Source organism: Ceratotherium simum, chromosome 13 (assembly GCF_057802395.1).
Source record: "Ceratotherium simum simum isolate JZ-2026a chromosome 13, ASM5780239v1, whole genome shotgun sequence".
Classification (NCBI taxonomy): Eukaryota; Metazoa; Chordata; class Mammalia; order Perissodactyla; family Rhinocerotidae; genus Ceratotherium; species Ceratotherium simum.
The window spans coordinates 43,824,486-43,843,904 of record NC_141912.1 but is presented as its reverse complement, the minus strand read 5'-3'; the positions used below and the strand labels follow the sequence as shown (position 1 = coordinate 43,843,904).

The 19,419-nt window shown below is 52.5% G+C and overlaps 2 protein-coding genes across 5 annotated transcripts; one reads left to right on the top strand and one right to left on the bottom strand.

Annotated features, from left to right (window-relative positions):
• The first annotated feature begins 3,052 nt into the window (after positions 1-3,052).
• Positions 3,053-6,540, top strand: CRIP3 (cysteine rich protein 3). 3 transcript variants are annotated; one of them, XM_004424107.3, is made up of 8 exons: positions 3,053-3,706; positions 3,973-4,067; positions 4,475-4,532; positions 4,629-4,760; positions 5,535-5,606; positions 5,723-5,817; positions 5,917-5,974; positions 6,149-6,540. In XM_004424107.3, exons 1-8 carry the CDS (start codon positions 3,664-3,666, stop codon positions 6,208-6,210), a joined length of 615 nt encoding a protein of 204 aa, XP_004424164.1. In that variant the 5' UTR covers positions 3,053-3,663; the 3' UTR covers positions 6,211-6,540. The 3 variants fall into 3 exon arrangements, with proteins under 3 accessions (XP_004424164.1, XP_087294747.1, XP_014638178.1); XM_087438621.1 differs by having other exon boundaries at positions 5,917-6,007; XM_014782692.2 differs by lacking the exon at positions 5,917-5,974.
• A 47-nt stretch (positions 6,541-6,587) lies between these two features.
• Positions 6,588-12,779, bottom strand: SLC22A7 (solute carrier family 22 member 7). 2 transcript variants are annotated; one of them, XM_087438620.1, is made up of 10 exons: positions 12,387-12,779; positions 11,639-11,766; positions 11,352-11,506; positions 11,060-11,228; positions 10,172-10,295; positions 9,732-9,841; positions 9,022-9,236; positions 8,729-8,837; positions 7,768-7,974; positions 6,588-7,346 (listed from the first exon to the last, which is right to left on the bottom strand). In XM_087438620.1, the coding sequence occupies exons 1-10, from the start codon at positions 12,777-12,779 to the stop codon at positions 7,292-7,294; spliced, it is 1,665 nt and encodes a 554-aa protein (XP_087294746.1). In that variant the 3' UTR covers positions 6,588-7,291. The 2 variants fall into 2 exon arrangements, with proteins under 2 accessions (XP_087294746.1, XP_004424163.2); XM_004424106.2 differs by having other exon boundaries at positions 11,639-11,742.
• Between the last annotated feature and the right edge of the window lie 6,640 nt (positions 12,780-19,419).

The window sequence follows — 19,419 nt, the reverse complement described above, 5'->3', positions numbered from 1 at the left end:
TGTACCTAACAATAGAGCTTAAAAATATGAAGTAAAAAGTGTTAGTGGGAGATTTTAATAGTAAAATAATATTAGTAACGTTTAGTGAGCACCCATACTATATTTGGTGCTGTAGATACACAGATAAGTAAGTCTCAGTCAATCCTGTCAATTGAAGAAAGGCATACAAGTAAATAAATGTAACACAACATTACAGGTACTGTGACAGGTCTGTGCAGGAAAAAGCAGGAGGGGTGGGGAGGGCACCAAGGGAATTGTCATCTTTATGAAAGAAGGGCCTGCCTCTTAGATGACACAAACTGCACCCTGACAATTGAGTAGATAATACCCACACTCAACTGGACTTATCCATTGGTGATATTTGTTAAAATATCATTTTAGAGGCTTTAGTCACACAAAGTATTCAAAACAGCCACTGTCAGCAACTGCAAATGCATTCCTACAAGAAATGTTAATTTTCCTTGTTAACATTCTTTACGAAGCCTCTTTTAGAGTCAGAATGATAGAAACCAGGCAAGGAAGAAGAGTGGAATACTGTGATTTGCTGTACCTGCACATGGATGGCAAGTATTTGGAAAGAAGGAGCCTTGGCTAGTCTTTTCTAAGCACTGAAATACAAGAGATGAGGCACACTGTGTTTGTCATGGCCATACAATACAGGAAGGCCACAGAAGACGGGGAGCAGTAAAGCATTTGCCCACTGAATCACTGCAAGTTGTGTGAAAGCAGCATGGTACTCACACTTCGGTGCTTGTTTCTTCCTGTGGGGCCCTGTGCTGGATGCTAGGGTAAAGATGGCCTAAGAGGCTGAGTTGCGTACAAGGCGGTCCACTGCAGAAAGAGCTAGGGAACCTCAGGAAAAGAATTATTTGACGTGCCCTGGAAATTCTGAGGAGAGATCCTTGGGCAGATGAAGCTAGCCTTCCTAAAGGAGGCAGCATGTCTAAGAATAAATACAACAATGAAGTTGTCCCGGCCTCCTGAAGTGGGACCTTCTCCATGAGAGCCATAAGAGAGGAAAAGGCAGTGAACCTCGAGCTTCCTTCTTCAAGAAGAAACAAATGAGAGAGGCAGAAACCCAAGAGTTCAATATCAGTGGAGACTAAAACGGTAATATTTTTCAAGTTTGTTAAAGAAGCCCTTCAAGAAACAATTACAAAACTAAAGATCTACAAATATTCCCCAAAACAAAAAATGAAAAAGTGTAGAAAAGTTTGTTTCACAGTGTGCAAACCTTCCACCTTTAGAAGTCAACGAGGAGGATAAAACAAGTGGTGTTAGGTGAAAAGTACTGATGGAGACAAGTGAGGCAACAGGAATGTTGAGTGGAAGTTCAGAGACACCCGTCCCATCCCCATTGCCCAGTTGAGGGGACTGAAGTCCAGAGAGGGTCTCAGACTCCTAAGACACAAATAGGACTCCTTTCACCCAGCAGAGCACAGCACTGCAGCCCAATGATGAGTTTAGCACGCCTCCCCGCCCCCCTTCAGCCCTTTCTGAACTGACTTGACAAAACAGAGGAACTTACTCCAGAAAACTCTTCATTTCACCACAGTATTTCATCGAGGGATTGTCTTCTCTACTGGGGCACTGGCACAAGGTAATTAGCTCTCTCTCCTGCCCCTCATTTGCTGAGCTACCTTTTTTAAAAAAAGTAGTTCCCTTCAGGCATTATTATTATTGAGACATTATTCACATACCATAAAATTCACCCTTTTAAGGTATACAATTCATTGATTTTTAGTATATTCACGAGGTTGTGCAACCATCACCACTGATTCCAAATCACTTTCATTTCCCCTAAAGAGACCTCGTACCCATTAGCAGAGACTCCCAGATACCCCTCCCCGAAACCTCTAGTGACCACTAATCTACTTTGTCTTTATGGATTTCCCTATTCTGGACATTTCACATAAATGGAATCATAGAATATGTGGTATTACGTGTCTGGCTTCTTTAATGTTTTTACGGTTCATCCATGTTGCAGCATGCATCAGTACTTCATTCCTTTTTATGGTTGAATAATATTCTATCATGGATATACCACATTTTTTAAATTCATTTATCAGTTGATCGACTTTGGGTTGTTTCTGCCATTTGGCTATTGTGCATAGCAGTACTATGAACCTTCATGTATTCAAGTTTTTGTGTGGACATATGTTTCATTTCTCTTGGGTATATACCTAGGAGTGCAATTGCTGGGTCATATGGTAGCTGTTTAACCTTTGAAGAATTGCCAGACTGCTTTTCAAAGGGCTGTACTACTTTACATTCTCATCAACAATGAGATCCAGTTTTGTATGAGGGATACAATTTTGCTGCATCCTCACTGACACTTGTTGTTAGTCATCTTTTTTATTACAGCCATACTAGTAGGTATAAGATGGTATCTCATTGTGGTCCTGATTTTCATTTCCCTAAGGACTGTTTCATGCTTGTTGGCCATTTGTATCTCTTTTTTTGGGAAAATGTCTATTCAAATTCTTTGCCCATTTTTTAATCAGGTTGTCTTTTTTTTTTTTTAATTTTTATTTTTTTCCCCCAAAGCCCCAGTAGATAGTTGTATGTCATAGTTGCACATCCTTCTAGTTGCTGTATGTGGGACGCAGCCTCAGCATGGCTGGAGAATCGGCACGTCGGTGGGGTGCGCGCCCAGGATCCAAAGTGCACGCACTTAACTGCTAAGCCACGGGGCCGGCCCATAATCAGGTTGTCTTTATTATTGAGTTGTAAGAGTCCTTTATATATTCTGTTACTAGACCTTTATCAGATAAATGTTTGCAAATATTTTCTCCTATTCTGTGGGTTTAAATTTCTTGAAGTTTTCTTTGAAGCACTGCTGAGCTACTTTTAACAAATATTAAAACATCTTAAACTAAATTAGGAATATGTAAATGGTGTCTAAATTATACTTTTAAATTTAATAAGCATTATAATTTTACGAGCAAACCATTGTATGCAGACCACATTTTGAGGCTTCCAAACTAAGAGTCTTGAGTTCACTCTGGGATCCATCAAAATGATAGCTATCACTTTTATAGCATTTATGTGCCCGGCGCTGTTTGAGCAATTTGCACGTATTAACTTATCTAATTCTCACAACAATCCTATGAGGTGGAGACTTATCATCATACTTATTGTACAGATGAAAAAACGGAGGCAGAGGGAGGTTAAGTAATGTGCCTGAAGCCACAGAGTGAGTAAGTAGCAGGGATGGGCTCCAGATTCCGTTGCTCTTAACCACTTGCGAAACTGCCAAGGCGGAATTAAACCATTTCAAAGAATGCCTAACCCCTCGCTTTGGGGAAGTAATAGTTTTCGTGGCGTCAACACTCTGGATGTTTTTCCTTTCCTTACCAAGCCAGAAACTGGTGCTACCCTTCCAGGCGTCTTCATCGCTCCCTCCCCTCCCAGTCTGGTTTCAGGACCCTCTCTCCTCCCCAACGGTCAGAGGCTTTAGTGTTTGGAAGTAACTGCGAAGTCGCCTGCGTCCACGAGGTGGGTTGGTTCTAAAATTCTGGCGGCCAATGGGCGGTGAGAAGCAGCGGATTCAGCCCAGTGGGACTCAAAGCTGCGCCGTGGGCGGAGCCAGCGGAGGGGGCGGGAACGGAGCCCCTGCGGCGGTGCCTGCTGTGCGCGGTGCCTGCTGCCCCGAGCGGAGCCATGAGCTGGACCTGCCCGCGTTGCCAGCAACCCGTGTTCTTCGGTGAGGCCCGGGCTGAGGAGGGAGAGAAGTTGGGGCGAGTGTGAGCCGCCGCGTTCCCTGAGGACGCAAGGAACTGGCGACGGCGGGGGTCCCAGACCCCCTTTCCACCTGTGGGGCGCGTGGCATTCGGGCGAGACGGAGCTGGCCTCCCGGAGACACTCCCCATCGTCTCCAGGAAGCATGGCGGGCGAGGTTGAGGGGAGAAAGGAGGGCGCCCCCTGCTCCACCTGGCTCCCCGCATCCCGGTTTCTCCTTGTCCCCCACAGCGGAGAAGGTGAGCTCCCTGGGCAAGAACTGGCACCGCTTCTGCCTGAAATGTGAGCGCTGCCACAGCGTCCTGTCCCCAGGAGGGCATGCAGAGGTGAGGCTTGGCCAGGGCGCACAGCCCTGGGTCTGTCACTGTCCCCCAGGCACCAGCCCCCAGTTTCGGCCCTGGAGGCCCACCAAAGGCAACTTCAGCAGCCAACTTCCAAGACCACTGGGCCCCACACCAGCCAGGATTTGGGGAGCCTGAGTTGTGCTGGTGGACTCCATGCCTTTTAGGGGGTCGGGAGGGAAGCAGCACTGCTTCCTGACCTGCTCTTGCCCTTTCTCCCTGACCACAGTGGCCATTCTGGCATGCTAGCCCACCCCTCCACCTCTCCCAGCCCCACCAACATGGGCCAGTGGACAGATACACCTGGCAGCCTGTCTTGGAGGAAGGCCTGTGGGGCACAGGAGAGGCCCTCCTTGGCCCTGAGCAACCCCCTTCCCTTTGCTTGTGCCTAGCACAACGGGAGGCCGTATTGCCACAAGCCATGTTATGGGGCTCTCTTCGGCCCCAGGGGTAAGTACCAGCTTGGAAGGGGCTATGGGGCAGCAGAACCCTCCCTGTGGCTGGGAGCTGGAGGCTCAAGCCTGACCTCCCCCCTTCTCTCTGCAGGGGTGAACATTGGTGGTGTGGGCTCCTACCTCTACAACTCCCTCACTCCCACCCCTGCCAGCACCACTCCTGTCAGCCCCAGCAGCTTCAGCCCCCCCAGGTCCAGGACTGGCCTCCCCCAGGGCAAGAAAAGTAAGTGAGGCTGGGCCCCAGCTACTCCTCCTCCTGACCCTTTCCCAGGCTGGAACAGGGGGTGGGACCAAATGGCAGTCTCCCACCCAGTCCTTCTGCTTCACATTCCTACAATGTTGTTCATGGCAAAGTCTCCTCTCATCCGTGGCTCCTTTTTTGATGTTCCCTCATGTCAGCTGCTGATGGTATTATCACCCGCATTTTACAGGTGAGGAAACTGAAGTCTAGAGAGGGCAAGTGACGTTGTGCAGTTACACAGCTAGTCAGAGGCAAAGCTGGCCTGGAACTTAGGCCTCTACCAGGCCAGGGCCATGGAAGGAATGACCTACGAGTGTGGGGTCATTGAGACGGGGCCCGCCCCTCACATTCTTCCACTTCTCCCCCTCCCTGTTCCTTCCTCCCATCCCCTGGAGTGGGTAGTGACACCATGCTCCCCAACACCTGAAACCCCTGCCCCAGCCAGCTCCTGTATCAGCTCAGGTTTCCTGAGGATTGAGTTGCTGACAGGGTTGGGCTGGTGGGCACCTGAGCACCTGAGAGGATAAGGAAGCAGGTGGTCCCTCCTACAGATAGGGATGGGGCAGGAGGTGGGGTCAGAGGGGACTCAGCTCTGCCAGAGGAAGCCAGACTGATGGCCACCTGAGTGGGAGGCTTTGGGCTAGGGATGAGCATGGTTTTTGGAAAAGGAGAGTGCCATATGCAGGCCGGTGCTGGTGGGCTCTGCTTAGGCCTGGCCCACACTTCAGCCCTAGCTAGGGCCTCTTCCCCTTAAAGGCCCTCCCCACATGAAGACGTTCACTGGGGAGACCTCGCTGTGCCCTGGCTGTGAGGAACCTGTCTATTTTGGTAAGCAATAACGGAAAGCCTGGGGTGCGGGTGCGGGGGGGGCTGGATGGGCATCAGGCAGGGAGGTGGTGTGCCCCTGCCCTGCCCCTAGAACTACCCGCTTCCTCCACCACCAGCTGAGAAGGTGATGTCTTTGGGCAGAAATTGGCACCGACCTTGTCTGAGGTGCCAGCGCTGCCAGAAGACCCTGACTGCTGGGAGTCACGCGGAGGTAAGCAGGGACAGGGATGCGTGGTTATGTTGGGAGGAGGGAGGCTGGAGATGGGAAGAGAGCCAAGCTGAGACGGCTCTCTTTCTCTCTGTGTCCCAGCATGATGGCGTCCCCTACTGCCACATCCCCTGCTACGGCTACCTGTTTGGCCCCAGAGGTGGGCAGCCCCACCCCAGACACTGGGCATAAAGTATGATGTGTGGGTCTGTGGGAATGTGTGCACAACTTCCCCTGTGGTCAAACACACACCAGGCCCCTCCCAATTCCCTCCAGCCCTCAGCCCAGCACCGCCCAGCCCCAAGGCCCTTGGTGACGGGGCTCTCTCCCTCAGGTGTGAACATTGGTGATGTGGGCTGCTACATCTATGACCCCGTGGAGATAAAATCCAAATGAGATGCTTACAGGAGAGGTCACCCAACTCGGGCCTCCCACCATCCCCTCCATGGCCCACTGGGAGCTACAGAATTCTCCAGTCCCGTGGGGGTGGGGAAAGGTGGGATTTTGGTGGCCTGGGCCTAGGTTCCATGGTAGAACAGAAAGTCTAGACTTTCTCTGCCAACTCCTCCTTTTCCCATTCCTATCTAGTCAGAGGACATAGGCCACCCCATTTTGAAGGGTGGCCTCCTGGCCTTCCCCATCCCTTTCCCCAGGAAATTCTGTAACTTTAAGGTACTCATAAAACTTGTGTTTATTCTGGCTTCTCCAATAAAATGTTGGCTCCCATGCCTTCAGCTCTTCTTTGGGCATGAGGCCTGAACAGTGGATTAGAGGGTGGGGAGTGTGGGGGTAAGGGATGCATTATCCTGCAAAGTGCCTGGGAGGTAGCAGGGCCAGCCATGGGAACAAAGAGCTCTGTTCTCCTGGTCGCCTGGCCCTGGGCAGCCCCTTGCAACACACAATGGACAGCATGCCCACCAGCCCTGTTGGTACCAGAAGTCATCATAGAACAGTCTCTTCTTTAGCACCATCTCTAGAAGAAGCACCTTATTTAGCATCTCATTTGAGCTTGACAACAGATAGATCCTGTGGTGAGGTCTGCTAAGAGGCTGCATTATCCATTTGAAAGATGAACAGACTGAGGCCCAGAGAAGGGAAGCCACATGCCCAAGGTTACACAGCAAATCAATGGTAGAGCTGGGATCAGAACACAGGGCCAGGCTCAGTGGGTTCCCACCCAGGGCTTGTCCCACAGTTCCTCACTGCTGCCCCAACCCAAGGGGCACCTTTATTTACAGAATCCCCCCAGCCATGAGAGGGGTGCCAGAATTCTCCAGCAGCCCACTGCATCCTGGGAGGTCGCCCTCTTGCTGGAGGCCAAATAGTCAAGGCTAGATGAGCAGAGAGAGGGAGCACTGGTGGCAACTCCAGCCCTGGGCAGGGGGCTCAATGCCCCCAGCACCGGTCGCAGGGCTTGCCCTTCTGCTCTCCTAGCCCTTGCTGCAGAACTTCTGTGGAGGGCTTGCCCCTGAACCACTCAGTCCTGGACTTGCTTCATGGACATCTCTTCCTCCCGAAGGCTGGACAGGGCACTGGAGAGGAAGGAGTCATGAGCAATGGTGGGGTTTAGCCCCCAAGCCTACCACCCCAGCTTGCTTTATCAAGGCTGGCCTAGAGGTCTCCCCAACTCCTGGTATACAAACGTGCACTCCCACAAGTGACTCCCACGCATGCCTGTACACATACCTGATGTGGAGGCATACCTGAGTGTGCACACATTCACCTCTTCCTGGACAGTCTTGGGTATTTGTGTACACACACACACACATATGGACTCGTGTACACTTTTCATGCAGTTTACATACCTCAGGTCATGCACCCATGCACACTTGCTTACATGGACCAGATACACACGTACAGACCTGTCTTCCTCTCTGAATCCTAAGGTGTCAGGCACCTGAGCACCCATACCCACATGCCTGTGCTCACACAGACACAGTCCTGTGCACACACCTCTTCCTCTCCACGTCCTGGATGGTCTCTGGCAGCTGTGCCTGCCTTGTCTCTGGCAGCAGGAGGGCAGTGCAGGCAGCCAGCAGGGCAATCCCCCCATAAGTGAGCTTGGGCAGTGGCAGCCATACTCCGTCCAGCAAGGCCGCCAGTGGGGCCAGAGAGCCCCCCAGCCGGCCCACCAGTGCAGTCAGCCCCATCCCTGTCTGTCTGTTCAGAGAGAGGATGGGGGAGGGGGTTGGTGCTCAAACCTACTTGGGGTCCTGCCTCATGGGGCTCCCTGCCTGGACTGGCAGGCTCTGGTACCCCCTTGTCCCCAGATGGCTAAGAAAGCTGGAGCTTCTTTCATGGGGTCTCCCACCCACCACAAGCCAGGGGCCCCCAAGCCAGCACCCACCAGAGGATGGGGTCCCCAATCTGACAGAGTACCAGTCAGGTACCGCTGTAAGAAAAGAAAAATCACCAGAAAGGGGTAGGGAACGGGTAGTGTGGAAGGAAGAGAGTCAGCAGCTCATACAGACCCTACTGTGTTGTTAGAGGAGGTGCAAGTCTTTCTCAACATACCCAGCTGCCTACAAGTCTCCTCCCCAGCTGCCAATAGCTAGCGGAAAGGGTCCCAGGCCTTATTTCCAGAGACAACCTCCAAAGGGCAGCTCTGGCTGGGCGGTGGTGAATGGGATGGGATGGGCAGATGGGGCTTTTTTGCGACTTTTCTTTTAAAGGAGGCCCAGAGAGGTTGTCTGACCTGATTCAGGGTCACTTAGTAAACGAATATAAAATGCCACCCCTTCTCCCAGACTTAGGCAAACACAGACAGCTCTGATTAGCTCTGTATTCTGGGTGCGGCGCAAGAAATAGGTGAGAGGGATTGGGGTGCAGCGTGTGTATGTGGGGGTGTTGGTAAGAGACGTGACTAACAAGCCCTCCCCCCAGGTGGGTTGCCTGGGACCCAGGCTCCCCTCACCTGAGCACAGTAGGGTACAACTCCGACGTAAACAGGTAGGCAGTGGTGAAGGCACCTTCAGAGAAACCTTTCCCCATCACCGCCAGGGCGATGCTCCAGGACCCCATCTCTGGAGGAAAAGGGGTTCAGGCAGTGAGCGGGCCCCGCGGGAGAGCGAGGGCTCCCAGGATAGGAGGTGGAGCCTCCGGAGAGGGCGGGACTTAACTGGCCTTAAATAGGGGCTTCCGGGAAAGGGCGGGGTTCTTGGCCAGGAGGCGGGGCCTCCGGGAGTGGGCGGGGCCTCCGGGCCTCACCGGAGGACACGAGCAGTCTGAGGCCCATGGCGAGCGCGGCGCCCAGCAGCGCCCCGGCCTGCGTGAGGCGGCGTCCGGCGTGGCGCACCGACACGTAGACCAGCAGCTTGGAGGGCAGCTCCGCGGCCCCAAACAGCAGCTGCGTGTGGTACACGTTCAGTCCCAGCCCCGACAGTTCCAGGCTCGGGCCATAATAGGAGAAGTTCACTCCAAACCTGAGGGGGGTCACGATGCCATTCAGGGGCCTTCTTTCCCACCCCCTTGTCCTTTCTCCTCAGGGAGCCTTGGCCTTTTAGAGGGACCACCTCCCCGGCCTTCAGAGCCCGCTGCCCACGACCTTCCCTGTCCCCATCGTGCCCCCGGCGTGTGCAGCTCGTGCCGGTGGCCTTTACCTAATCTTCACTGCAACCCCATGAGGGAGCACCTGGTAGCGTCCCGCTTTACAGAAGGGGCACTGAGGCTCCGAGTGTTAAGTGCCCTGTCCAAGGTCTCACACTAAGGAAGTGGCAGGGCCTGAATTCTAACCCACGGTCTCTAACGCCTTCTCCATCTGCTGATCTTCCGGAGCCCCACCCCCCCAGAGGCTGATCCTCCCGCCCTCCAGAGTTACAGACACTGTCCCTCATCCTCTCACACGCAGCTCCCTCCTGGAGTCTGCCCCTCCCGCCGCCCACCCCGACCCGGCCAGGCCCATGCCTGTCCCTCCTCACCACATCACCATGCAGCACAGTGAGATGTATCGGAGTCGTGGTGTCCGGAACAGGTCTAGGTACGAGGGTCTTCGGACCACCCGCTCCCCAGCGGCCACTTTGCTCAGAACCTGGTGGGGAAGGAAGAGGGTTTGTGACATTGGAGTTGCCTCTGAGGCCTTAGCAAAGGCACATTGCTCTCTGTGGGTCTCTGTTCCCCCCTTCTGCAGTGGGACGGGGGGATGCACATGGGAGCTGAGTATGGTGGGCCCTGAGTCAAGGCGTGCCCCACCAGACCCAGGTAGGACATCTTGAAGAGTTTGGAACTCTGTACTAGGGGCCAGGAGCTTTTCCTGCACACGTGGTGGGCCCAGGAAGGGAGAACTTGACACAGGCCACACACACACACATACACATGCACGTGGGCACACACGCATGCACTCACACACATTCACCCTCACCTCCTGGCTCAGGCTGTCCTCACCCACAGGCCGCCCATTGAGCCTGGCACAGCGGAGCAGGTACATGTGGGCCTCCTCTACACGGCCCTGGGTCAGAAGCCAGCGTGCAGACTCAGGCACCCACCTGGGGGACAGCAGGAGGCCCTTCAGTCAGTCAGCGCCCTAAGCCACATCTCCCTCCTGGGCATACCACAGGCTGTCAGCCTCCAGGCTCTTGCTCATGCAGTCCCCTCAGCCTGGAACGTGTTCTCCTTCCCAAGCCCTCTTCACCTGATGAACTTTTGTTCATCTGTTAAGGCCCAATTTAAAAGACACCTCTTCCCACGCTTCCTTAACCAGGCCTAGGCCCCCACAGCCTGGGAGTCCCTTCTCTACTCAGCTGAATTGGTCTCACCCCCAAGACTTCAGCCCCAGCACCAGCCACCCACTTCTCCCACAGGTGACAGGAAGGCATAGGATGAAGGAGAGACAGACATACAGACATACCCAGAGGGGTTATCCAAAGCCAGTTCATTTTGGGGAAGCAATGAAATGCCCACCCTGCCTGGCCTCCCATTCTCCTGCTTGGACTCCTACCCTGGTGGGGCCCTGCCCCGGTCCCCACCCCTCCAGGGTGCAGGCCTCAGTTTGTACTTGGCTCTGTCTCTCCGTCTCTGTCTCTCTATATTTTGGTCTCTGTTTCTCTGCTTCTCGTGTCCAGTGCCATCTTTTTTGTATTGGTCTCTGTCTCTATTTATCTCTCTCTCTCTGTCGCTTTCCATCTCTTAGTCACTGACTATGTCTCTTTCTCTTCGTGTCTCAGTCTCTCTGTCTTCGAATCTCAGCCTCTAATTAATTCTGTCTCTGGCTTCCTGTATCTCCCACTCCCCAGCTGCCCACAGGCCTCACCAGAGGCTGACGATGCCTGGGGCACAAGGCAGGGTGACAGCCAGCAGAAGCCATCGCCAGTCCCGTATCAGGTACCCGACCAGTGCCAGCAGCATCACGCCCCCTGTCCAGAAGGTGCTGCTCAGGACACCTGCCACAGTGCGGTGTCCCACGTCCAGCCACTCCAACTCTGGGCCCAGGGCAGAGGCCGGAGACAGGAAGACAGTTAGCAAGGGCCAGATGGGCTCAGTCTCACCCTTGACAACTGCCTCCCTCTATCCTCTAGGCCCTGCCCGTCCTTTGCCTGCCTCACCCAGTGGCATCACGATGATGGTGAAGCCAGCCAGGGCTGCGCCAGTGAGGGTGCGGGTGATGGCGAACATGGTGTAGCTGACCGAGGCTGCAGACGCCAGACCCAGCGCCAGGGCACTCACATAGGCCACTAGCAGCAGACGGCGCCTCCCAAACCTGGAGAGGGGTCATGCAAGGTCAGCTCCCTGTAGACGGGAGGTCCCAAGACAGGTAGACTAGGCCCATAACCCAGGTAGTGGGAGACGGTTCCCCAACCCACTCCCTTATTGGCCCCCTACCTCACCCCACCTGTCGGACAGGTATCCGAAGGCCACGGCCCCCACCAGCACACCGGCGAAGAAGAAGGTGGAAGTGGCTCTGTTCAGACCTCTCTGCTCACACACCAGGTCCCACTGCAGGGACAGGCAGGGAGGGGCCTCCCATGGGCACAGGCCCCTCTCCAGCTGGCACCAACCCCTCCTCTCCAGGCCCTGGGGCCTTCTGAGGTCAACTGTGCCATCCTGGTACTTCTACGTCAGATAATAAACCCCCAACGATTCACCCCAGTTTGAGGGGTAGGAGACTTTGCCCCTCCTCAATCCGCAGGCTCAGCTTTTTTCCATGGAGGGCCTTGACCATGACAACAGGAATCCTGATCCTCCCCATAGAGACTCTGCCCCCACCTGCACTCACCTCCAGATGGATTATGTAAATCCCAGATCTGGAACCCGAAAAGAGGAAGGGAGAGGAGGCCTCTATTGTTTCCCCACCTATTACTGCAGAAGCACCCTTCTCAACTCTCTGCCCCAACTCCCTGGAGCCATCTTAGTCCTACCCTGCCTTAATCACCTCCCAATTAATAAGAGCAGCACCTGTGAATGGGCTCCTTACTGCAAGCCAGGAACTAAGCTTAGTGCTTTAAATTCGTAGACTCCATCTACAGATCGGTAAACTGAGACTCTAAGAGTTAAAGTAATGTGTCTAATGCCCACATAGTAATCACCCAAGGCAATGGCAAGCCCGTCCCACTCATGTGTCCCCCAGCCTCCCAGGGTACCTCTGTTGCAATGGTGGAAGAGAACTCTGAGCGGTCGTACTCCCAGCCCTGAGGGCAGGGCACTGTGGAGGGCTCACCCTCCAGCTCCCCAGGGCTCTGCCCTCCTCCCCACAACGTGGTGTTGGGGAGGGCCTGGGGATGGGTGAAGCGGAGGCAGGAGCTGAGCGTGCCATCGGGCTCCCGGGGCAGGTGGGCCTCCAGCCATGAGTCCTGGTGGCTGAAGTTGGCAGGGGCGCCAGGCAGGGCACAGCGGTGGGCAGGCACAGCAGCCAGAAAGACAGGCAGGAGGAAGTGCAGGGGCAGCAGCACACGGGGCAGGGCCAGCAGTGCCACATTCCGCAGCTGGAAGGGCCCAAAGCCGCCCACCTCTTCTAGCAGCTCCTCGAATCCCATGCCGCCCATCCACCAACAGTCCCCAGTGCGGACTCCCTCCGTAGTGCCACCCACCACTTGGACCCTTGGACTCTGGAGGCGGGAGTAGATAGACTGATGAGCGGAGAGCCTGCAGCTGGAATCCAGCCCTCAGGGGCTGGCCCAGGACTGGGCCCTCCCTGGCCACCCAGGTCTTCAGGAATCCCTGCCTGTCTGGCCCAGTGCCTGGGGGGAGGGGCTGCCATCCATTCAGAGGTCACTGACTCTGTGGTTCTGGGACTTACATATGGGTGCTCAGGGACCAAGTGGGGTAGCCTTGGGCTGCCATGATGGGGTAGCTGGGTGTGCAGGAGGTGAGTCCTAGCCTCTTTATCAGCAGAGCTTCAAGGATTCCTAAGAGGAGGAATACCCAGGGCCTGGTGCCAGCTCCCCTTGGATGCCCTTTGTCCTGTGAAGTCTTACGTCAGCCTTGCCTTCTGCAGCCACAGCCTGACTGGCAGCCCAGGATTCAAGACTGAGGGCCAGGCCCTCACCAGGTGAAGGGTTCTTTCTGCTGAGCCACAAGGCCTCCCTGTACCCCTAGGTCCCCACCTGGAGCTCAGGCCCTGGCCTGAGACACATCTGGAACCACACTGGGCAGTCTGGCCAATCTGGGGATCTCAGACTCATCACCTTCCCACTTTTTCACTCAGGGACCTTCCCATACACAAAGTCCCTCCTGCTCCTATTTTAAGGAGCTTCCTGGATTACCCCCAGTGAGGGGGTAGGGAAGAAGAGGGTTTGCCAAGGTCCTGCCATAGGTACCTGCAATGCCTAAGACTCACAGTCTCTCGGACCTTCCCCACTCAGTTCTCATTCACGGCGCCTGCAGCAAGAGCACAGCGGAAGCCAGCGATGTCAAGTTTATTCTGATCTGATTCTGAGAACACTGGGATGGCAGAGCTGGGAGATTGTCAAGTTGTGTTCCAAGGGCTCCAGATTTCTAAGCAGTTAGGCTTCTAAAGGGCCCAGGCTAAAAAAAAAAAGTTTGAAAACCACTAATTTAATCTAGCCTCCACTTTGAACAGAGAAGGAAACGGTGGGGGAGGGAGCATGGCTGGCTGGGGCACACAGGGACTCAGCAGCAGAGCTAAAGAGAGGCCCGGGGCTTTGACCCAAGCTGTGGAGCAGGAGATGTTCCAGTCTGAACGAGGCTGGTTCCCTGAGAAAGCTCGGGACAAGGGATTGAATCAGTGACATGGTGTGTGTTAATGGCAATGCTAATAGACATGGGAGTTGAGGGCAGTGATTTGGGGGTGGTGACAGGAGGTGATAGTAGTAGGAGATATTTGTTGAGTCTCTAGTGCAACTTAAGCATTCTGTAGGGTACAAAGTCCCTGCCCTCAGTGAGTGTACAGTCTCACAGGAGGGTGAAAACAAGTGACGCACACCTTCCCTGCCTCCAGTCTCACGCCTTTCACTCACTCTCTACACGTCCACCACAATGAGCATTTTATTTTTTTTATTTTTTATGAGGAAGATCAGCCCTGAGCTAGCATCCATGCCAATCCTCCTCTTTTTTTGCTGAGGAAGATTTGCCCTGGGCTAACATCCATGCCCATCTTCCTCCACTTTATATGGGGTGCCACCACAGCATGGCCTGACAAGCAGTGCATCGGTGTGCGCCCGGGATCCGAACCTGGGCTGCCAGCAGCGGAGCGTGCTCACTTAACCGCTACTCCATGGGGCCGGCCCCCACAATGAACATTTTAAAATTCAAATCTGACAGGGTAATGTTTCTGTTTAAAACCTTTCACCAGCTCCCACTGCTAGAGGGTGAAAGTCCAGCTCCCTAGCTTGGCTCCTCTCCCACAGCCTGCCCCTGGCCCCTCCTCACCATGTCCCCTTCCCTCCAGTTCCCCAAACACGCCAGCCTGTTGGCACCCCACACACCAGTGCAGTCCCTGGGGCAGCAGTGGCCTCCCGCTTATTCACCTGGTGGATGTCCAAGCCGCCCTGGAGATCAACTTAAGGGTGAGACAACTCCTGGCCCCTTGCTCTCAACCATGTCACCCCTACACTGTTGGTTCCTCCCTCATTTAATACTATGTAATCATATTAGTTACATAAAAATATAAAATATCATAACACTTTGCAGCTCCCAAGAGGTAATCTCATCTCCATGGTCCATCCAGCGGCTCCACAGGGGAAGACTCTGAGGTTTTTCCACAGCCAGAGAGAACACCCAATGAGGCCAACCCTGGGCATTGGCTGTGGTGCCTTTGTTTTCACAATGGGAATTTCTCTCCTGCCTTAACATGAGAAATAGCTGATAGTCATATAGTGGTCACCTCTCCCTCTTTGCATTGGTTCCTAGGAAACTCAGATCTAAATCTGCAGCCCCTTCTACAGAGAGTAATTTGGCATTGACTGTACCCCTAGCTTCATCTTATTCCCTGCCTCCACCCCACATGGCAGCTCTCCTCTTTGATGTCATCAAGGAGTGGTGGTGATAATGACTATGTTTGGAGGCAGATGATGGAGCTGGACAGGCAAGGTATGAAATGCCAAGAGTCTAACCAGAGGGCAAATCAGCTCTGAATCACAGTTAAGAGCTGATTTTGATTAGATTTTTAACCATCCCCATTCAGCTCCAACCTGGGAATCCAAACCTGAGCTCAGAGGCCAAGATGGAAGAGACCTTCATTTATATGAGACTAAATGAGAAGGAGCCTTGTGCACTGGAAAAATAACAACTCCTTAGTTGAAATTATTACTAGAACTGTTGTAGGGTTTGGGGAAGAATAAGTTCCTAGGATAAATAATTCCCTGTTTGGGACTGCTTGCAATAGGGACTTCTCACACTTTAGCACTTTTTACTCTTTTGCTCCTCTCTGCGTTGTGTGACCTCAGATGACCTCCCCATCTTAGTTGGGGCTTCACTGACCATTAGCCAGTGCTACAACCCATGTAAACCCAATTCCGTCATGGTGGTAATAACGGAATCAATTGCAGTGCTAAGTATGGTGTTGGGTGGTACTACTAATGGTAGAAATGATAGGGATGGGGATGATTGCAGTAGGAATGAGCGGTATAGGGCTAGGGATAGTGGTAATAGTGATGTGGTTATGAGGGCAGTGGTGGTGATGAGGATTGTGTGGCAGATGATACTGATGGTGGTGGTGGTCATAGTCATAATGGTGGTCATGGTGGGGATGGTGATGATGGTGATGGTGATGATAGTGATGATGGTGGTGATAGTGGTGGTGGAGGTGGTCATGGTGGTGGTGGTGGGGGTGATAATGGTGGTGGTGGTAATAGTGATAATGGTGGTGGTGGTGGTGGTGATGGTAATAGTGATAATGGTGGTGGTGGTCATAATCAAGATACGTAAGCTCCCTGAGACCAAGAATCTTGTCTCTCTTGTTAATCATTATGTCATCAGAGCCTGATGGTGATGGTGATGGGGATGGTGATGATGATGGTGGCAATGATGGTGGTGATGGAGCCTAGTTTGGGAGAAGGGTATCTGTGATTTGAGTGATAATGGTGCTGGTAATGGTGGGTATCAGTGTGGAGCTGGCTAAATAGATTATGGAACACTCATGCCATGGACTAAGCAGCCATTAAAAAGAACATGAGGATCCTCATACATTATTGGTGGGAATGTAAAATGGTGTCGCCACTGTGCAAAAGTTTGGTAATTCCTCAAAATGTTAAACATAGAGTTACCATAGGACCCAGCAATTCCACTTCTAGGTATATACCCCAGAGAAATGAAAGCATATGTCCACACAAACACTTGTAAACAGATGTTCATAGCAGCACTATTCATAATAGCCAAAAAGTAGCAACAACTCAAAGTCCATCAGCTGATGAATGGATAAACAAATGAGGCCTATGCATACAATGGAATACTATTTAGCCATAAAAAGGAATGAAATACTGATAAATATATGGATGTACCTTGAAAATATGCTAAGTGAAAGAAGGCAGTCACAAAGAGCTACATATTGTATGATCCCAATCACATGAAATTTCCAAAATAGGCAAATCTATACAGAGACAAAAAGTAGATTAGTGGTTGCCTAGGGCTGGAGGGGTTGGGGGTAAGTGGGAGTGACTGCTGATGGGTATGGAGTTTCTTTTTGGGGTGATGAGAATGTTCTAAAATTGATCGTGGTGATGGTTGCACAACTCTATGAATATAATAAAAATGAGGAAGAGCTATATTTTAAGACATATTGTTGGGCATCAAAATCATGTTTCAGAATAGTAGATACAATAGGCTCCTCTATTTATAGTAAATATGCATATGTAGAGAGAGAGTGCTATTATTATAATGTAAAGAAGAAGGCCTGAAATGGTACACACCAAGACGTTCCCAGGGGTTACCTCTAGGTGGTCAGATTTGTGGATGGGGAGGCTTTCGTCTTTTATTTTATATACTTTTAGCACTTGCCTTTTTACTACAAATATCACCTGCTTTTGTCATTTTTAAACAAGGAGGAAGGTGAAAGCATGTGGGGGCCCCACTGAAGGCTGGTGAATCACGCCCTAGAGCCCCCTGGCATCCACATCGGGGGAAAGCCTGTCCCAGGAGGCCACTGGGTGGGGGAGACAGGAGACCGTTACACAGGTTCCCGGATGTCAGAGCTGCGTCTGACTGGTCTTCTCGGAAGCAGAGTAGGACTTCGGAACCTGAGCCCTTTTACCTCTGATTCCAGGCAGGGCCAGGAGTCTGCCCAGAGACAGAAATTGTTTATATTGCCTAGGCGAAAGATTCACACCTACTGAACCTAGAGTCCAAAATGCAAAAGGTACAGCAAGTACACTACAGGAAAGCCTCCCTTCCCCCAGCTCTCCTCCCTGAAGCAACCAGAGACCTCGAACGTGTCTAAATAGGTATACACTCTACACACAGCTCTTTCACTAAGTCTTAGTCTTGGAGACCTGTCCACAAGCGTGTATGAAGAGGCACCTCCTTCACTGTAGAGCCTCACAGTTCCCCACGATGGGGTCCCCATCACACAGGGCGGCCATGCTCTGCTAATCAGCCCCAATTAATGGACCTTGAGATTGCTTCTAAACTTTTGCTTTTACAGGTCCACAGTCTCTTATCCAAACCACGGGGATCAGATTACTTTTAGAATTCAGATTTTACATATATATATATATAAAGGCAATTCAGTGTATATTCCATATATTATGAAACACCCTAATAAGATCTAAGGCAGCACTCCATGATCAAACACATTAATATTTCCACTGCAAACATGTATAATAAGTGGAATTAATAAAGACTATAAATGGTCCACAGGTTTTGATACCAAATGAGTTTGTGCCCATCTAACGGAAAAACTCCCAGTTTTCAGAACTTTCTGGGTTTCAGAATTGTAGATGAGGCTGTGTGGCGCTATACAAAGAATGCTGCAACAAATAACTTTGAACACATATAATTTTGTGAGTTTACAAGTATATCCATAGGATACATTTCTAGAAGTGGAGATGCTGGGTCACAGGCCGTGTTCATTTATGATTTTCATAGATTTTGCTAGAATAATGGCCATTGTTCTTACTTGCCTGTGAGTTGCTGTACTTTATGGTTTTCCAAACACTCTCACTTTTGTCTAACTTCAAGGCAATGAAAATTCTTCCATCTCCCTCTCTGCACAAAGGCTTAGAGTCTCTGGCCCTCAGGAGAGGCAGCCAGGGCAGCTGAGAGAGTGCAAGCTTTGCTGTCAGAGACAGCAGGCAGCCCCCTTCCACCAGTGTGAGCCTGAGCAAGTTACCTGTACCTGTCCTGAGCTTCTGTTTCCTGTCTGTAGAGACAATCTGCCTCCATGACAGTACCTCCTCACTTGCCTGCTAGCCTGCGCTCTTCTCTCCTGCCCACCTCCAGCCCCAGAGCCTGGGCTTTGCCCTCTCCCCCAAAGGAAGAAGAGTCCAGGCCAACAGAAAGAAAGGTCCACAGGCTTTTTAATGGTGTGATGGCTACTTCCCTTCTGAGACCCGATCTAATCATGACAGCGGCTTCCAGAGTGTTGGGGTAGGGGTGGACAGGTGCAGGGTGGGCAGAGGCCATGCAGTGACTGGGAAGGGGTGGGGGAAGGTATTACATTCTGTTTGGCATGTAAACATTCTTCAGTGGTTCCCCAGGGGAGGGGAAGAGCAACTCCCTGCCCCCCACCCCATGCCCACCAGGGCTGATCCCTGGAGCTGAGAAGACTGAGCAAGCCAGGCCCCTGCAAGGAGCTGGGAAGGGGGAACCCATGTGCCTCTCCTGCACTCTCTTCGTGCACAGTGCGGCTGGGGAGGAAAGGGGTGTCTGGGGCGAGCAGACCCGCATCTGAGCCAGTGACACAGGCTGTCGTGATGGGGACGTGCTGGAGGGGTGCGGTGGTAGTGGTGGTGGTGTGACACTCTTTTATAGAAGGCTGGGAGGGCTTGGTGAAGGGGATGGGTGCTCAAGGGGGAAGAGGCTGCAGCTGGGGGTGGGGGCACTGGGAGGTGTGGTTTCCTCTGCCCTAGATCTTTCCTGGGGAGAGGAGCAGAGTCAGTTCCCTAGCCCCCTCCCACCCTTGCCCCTTCTCCTCCGCCCCCCACCTCGGTGACATTCAATAATGCAGAAGCCTGAGGTCAGTTGGGAGCCCTAAGGAGGTCTGGAATCCCAAGGGCAGAC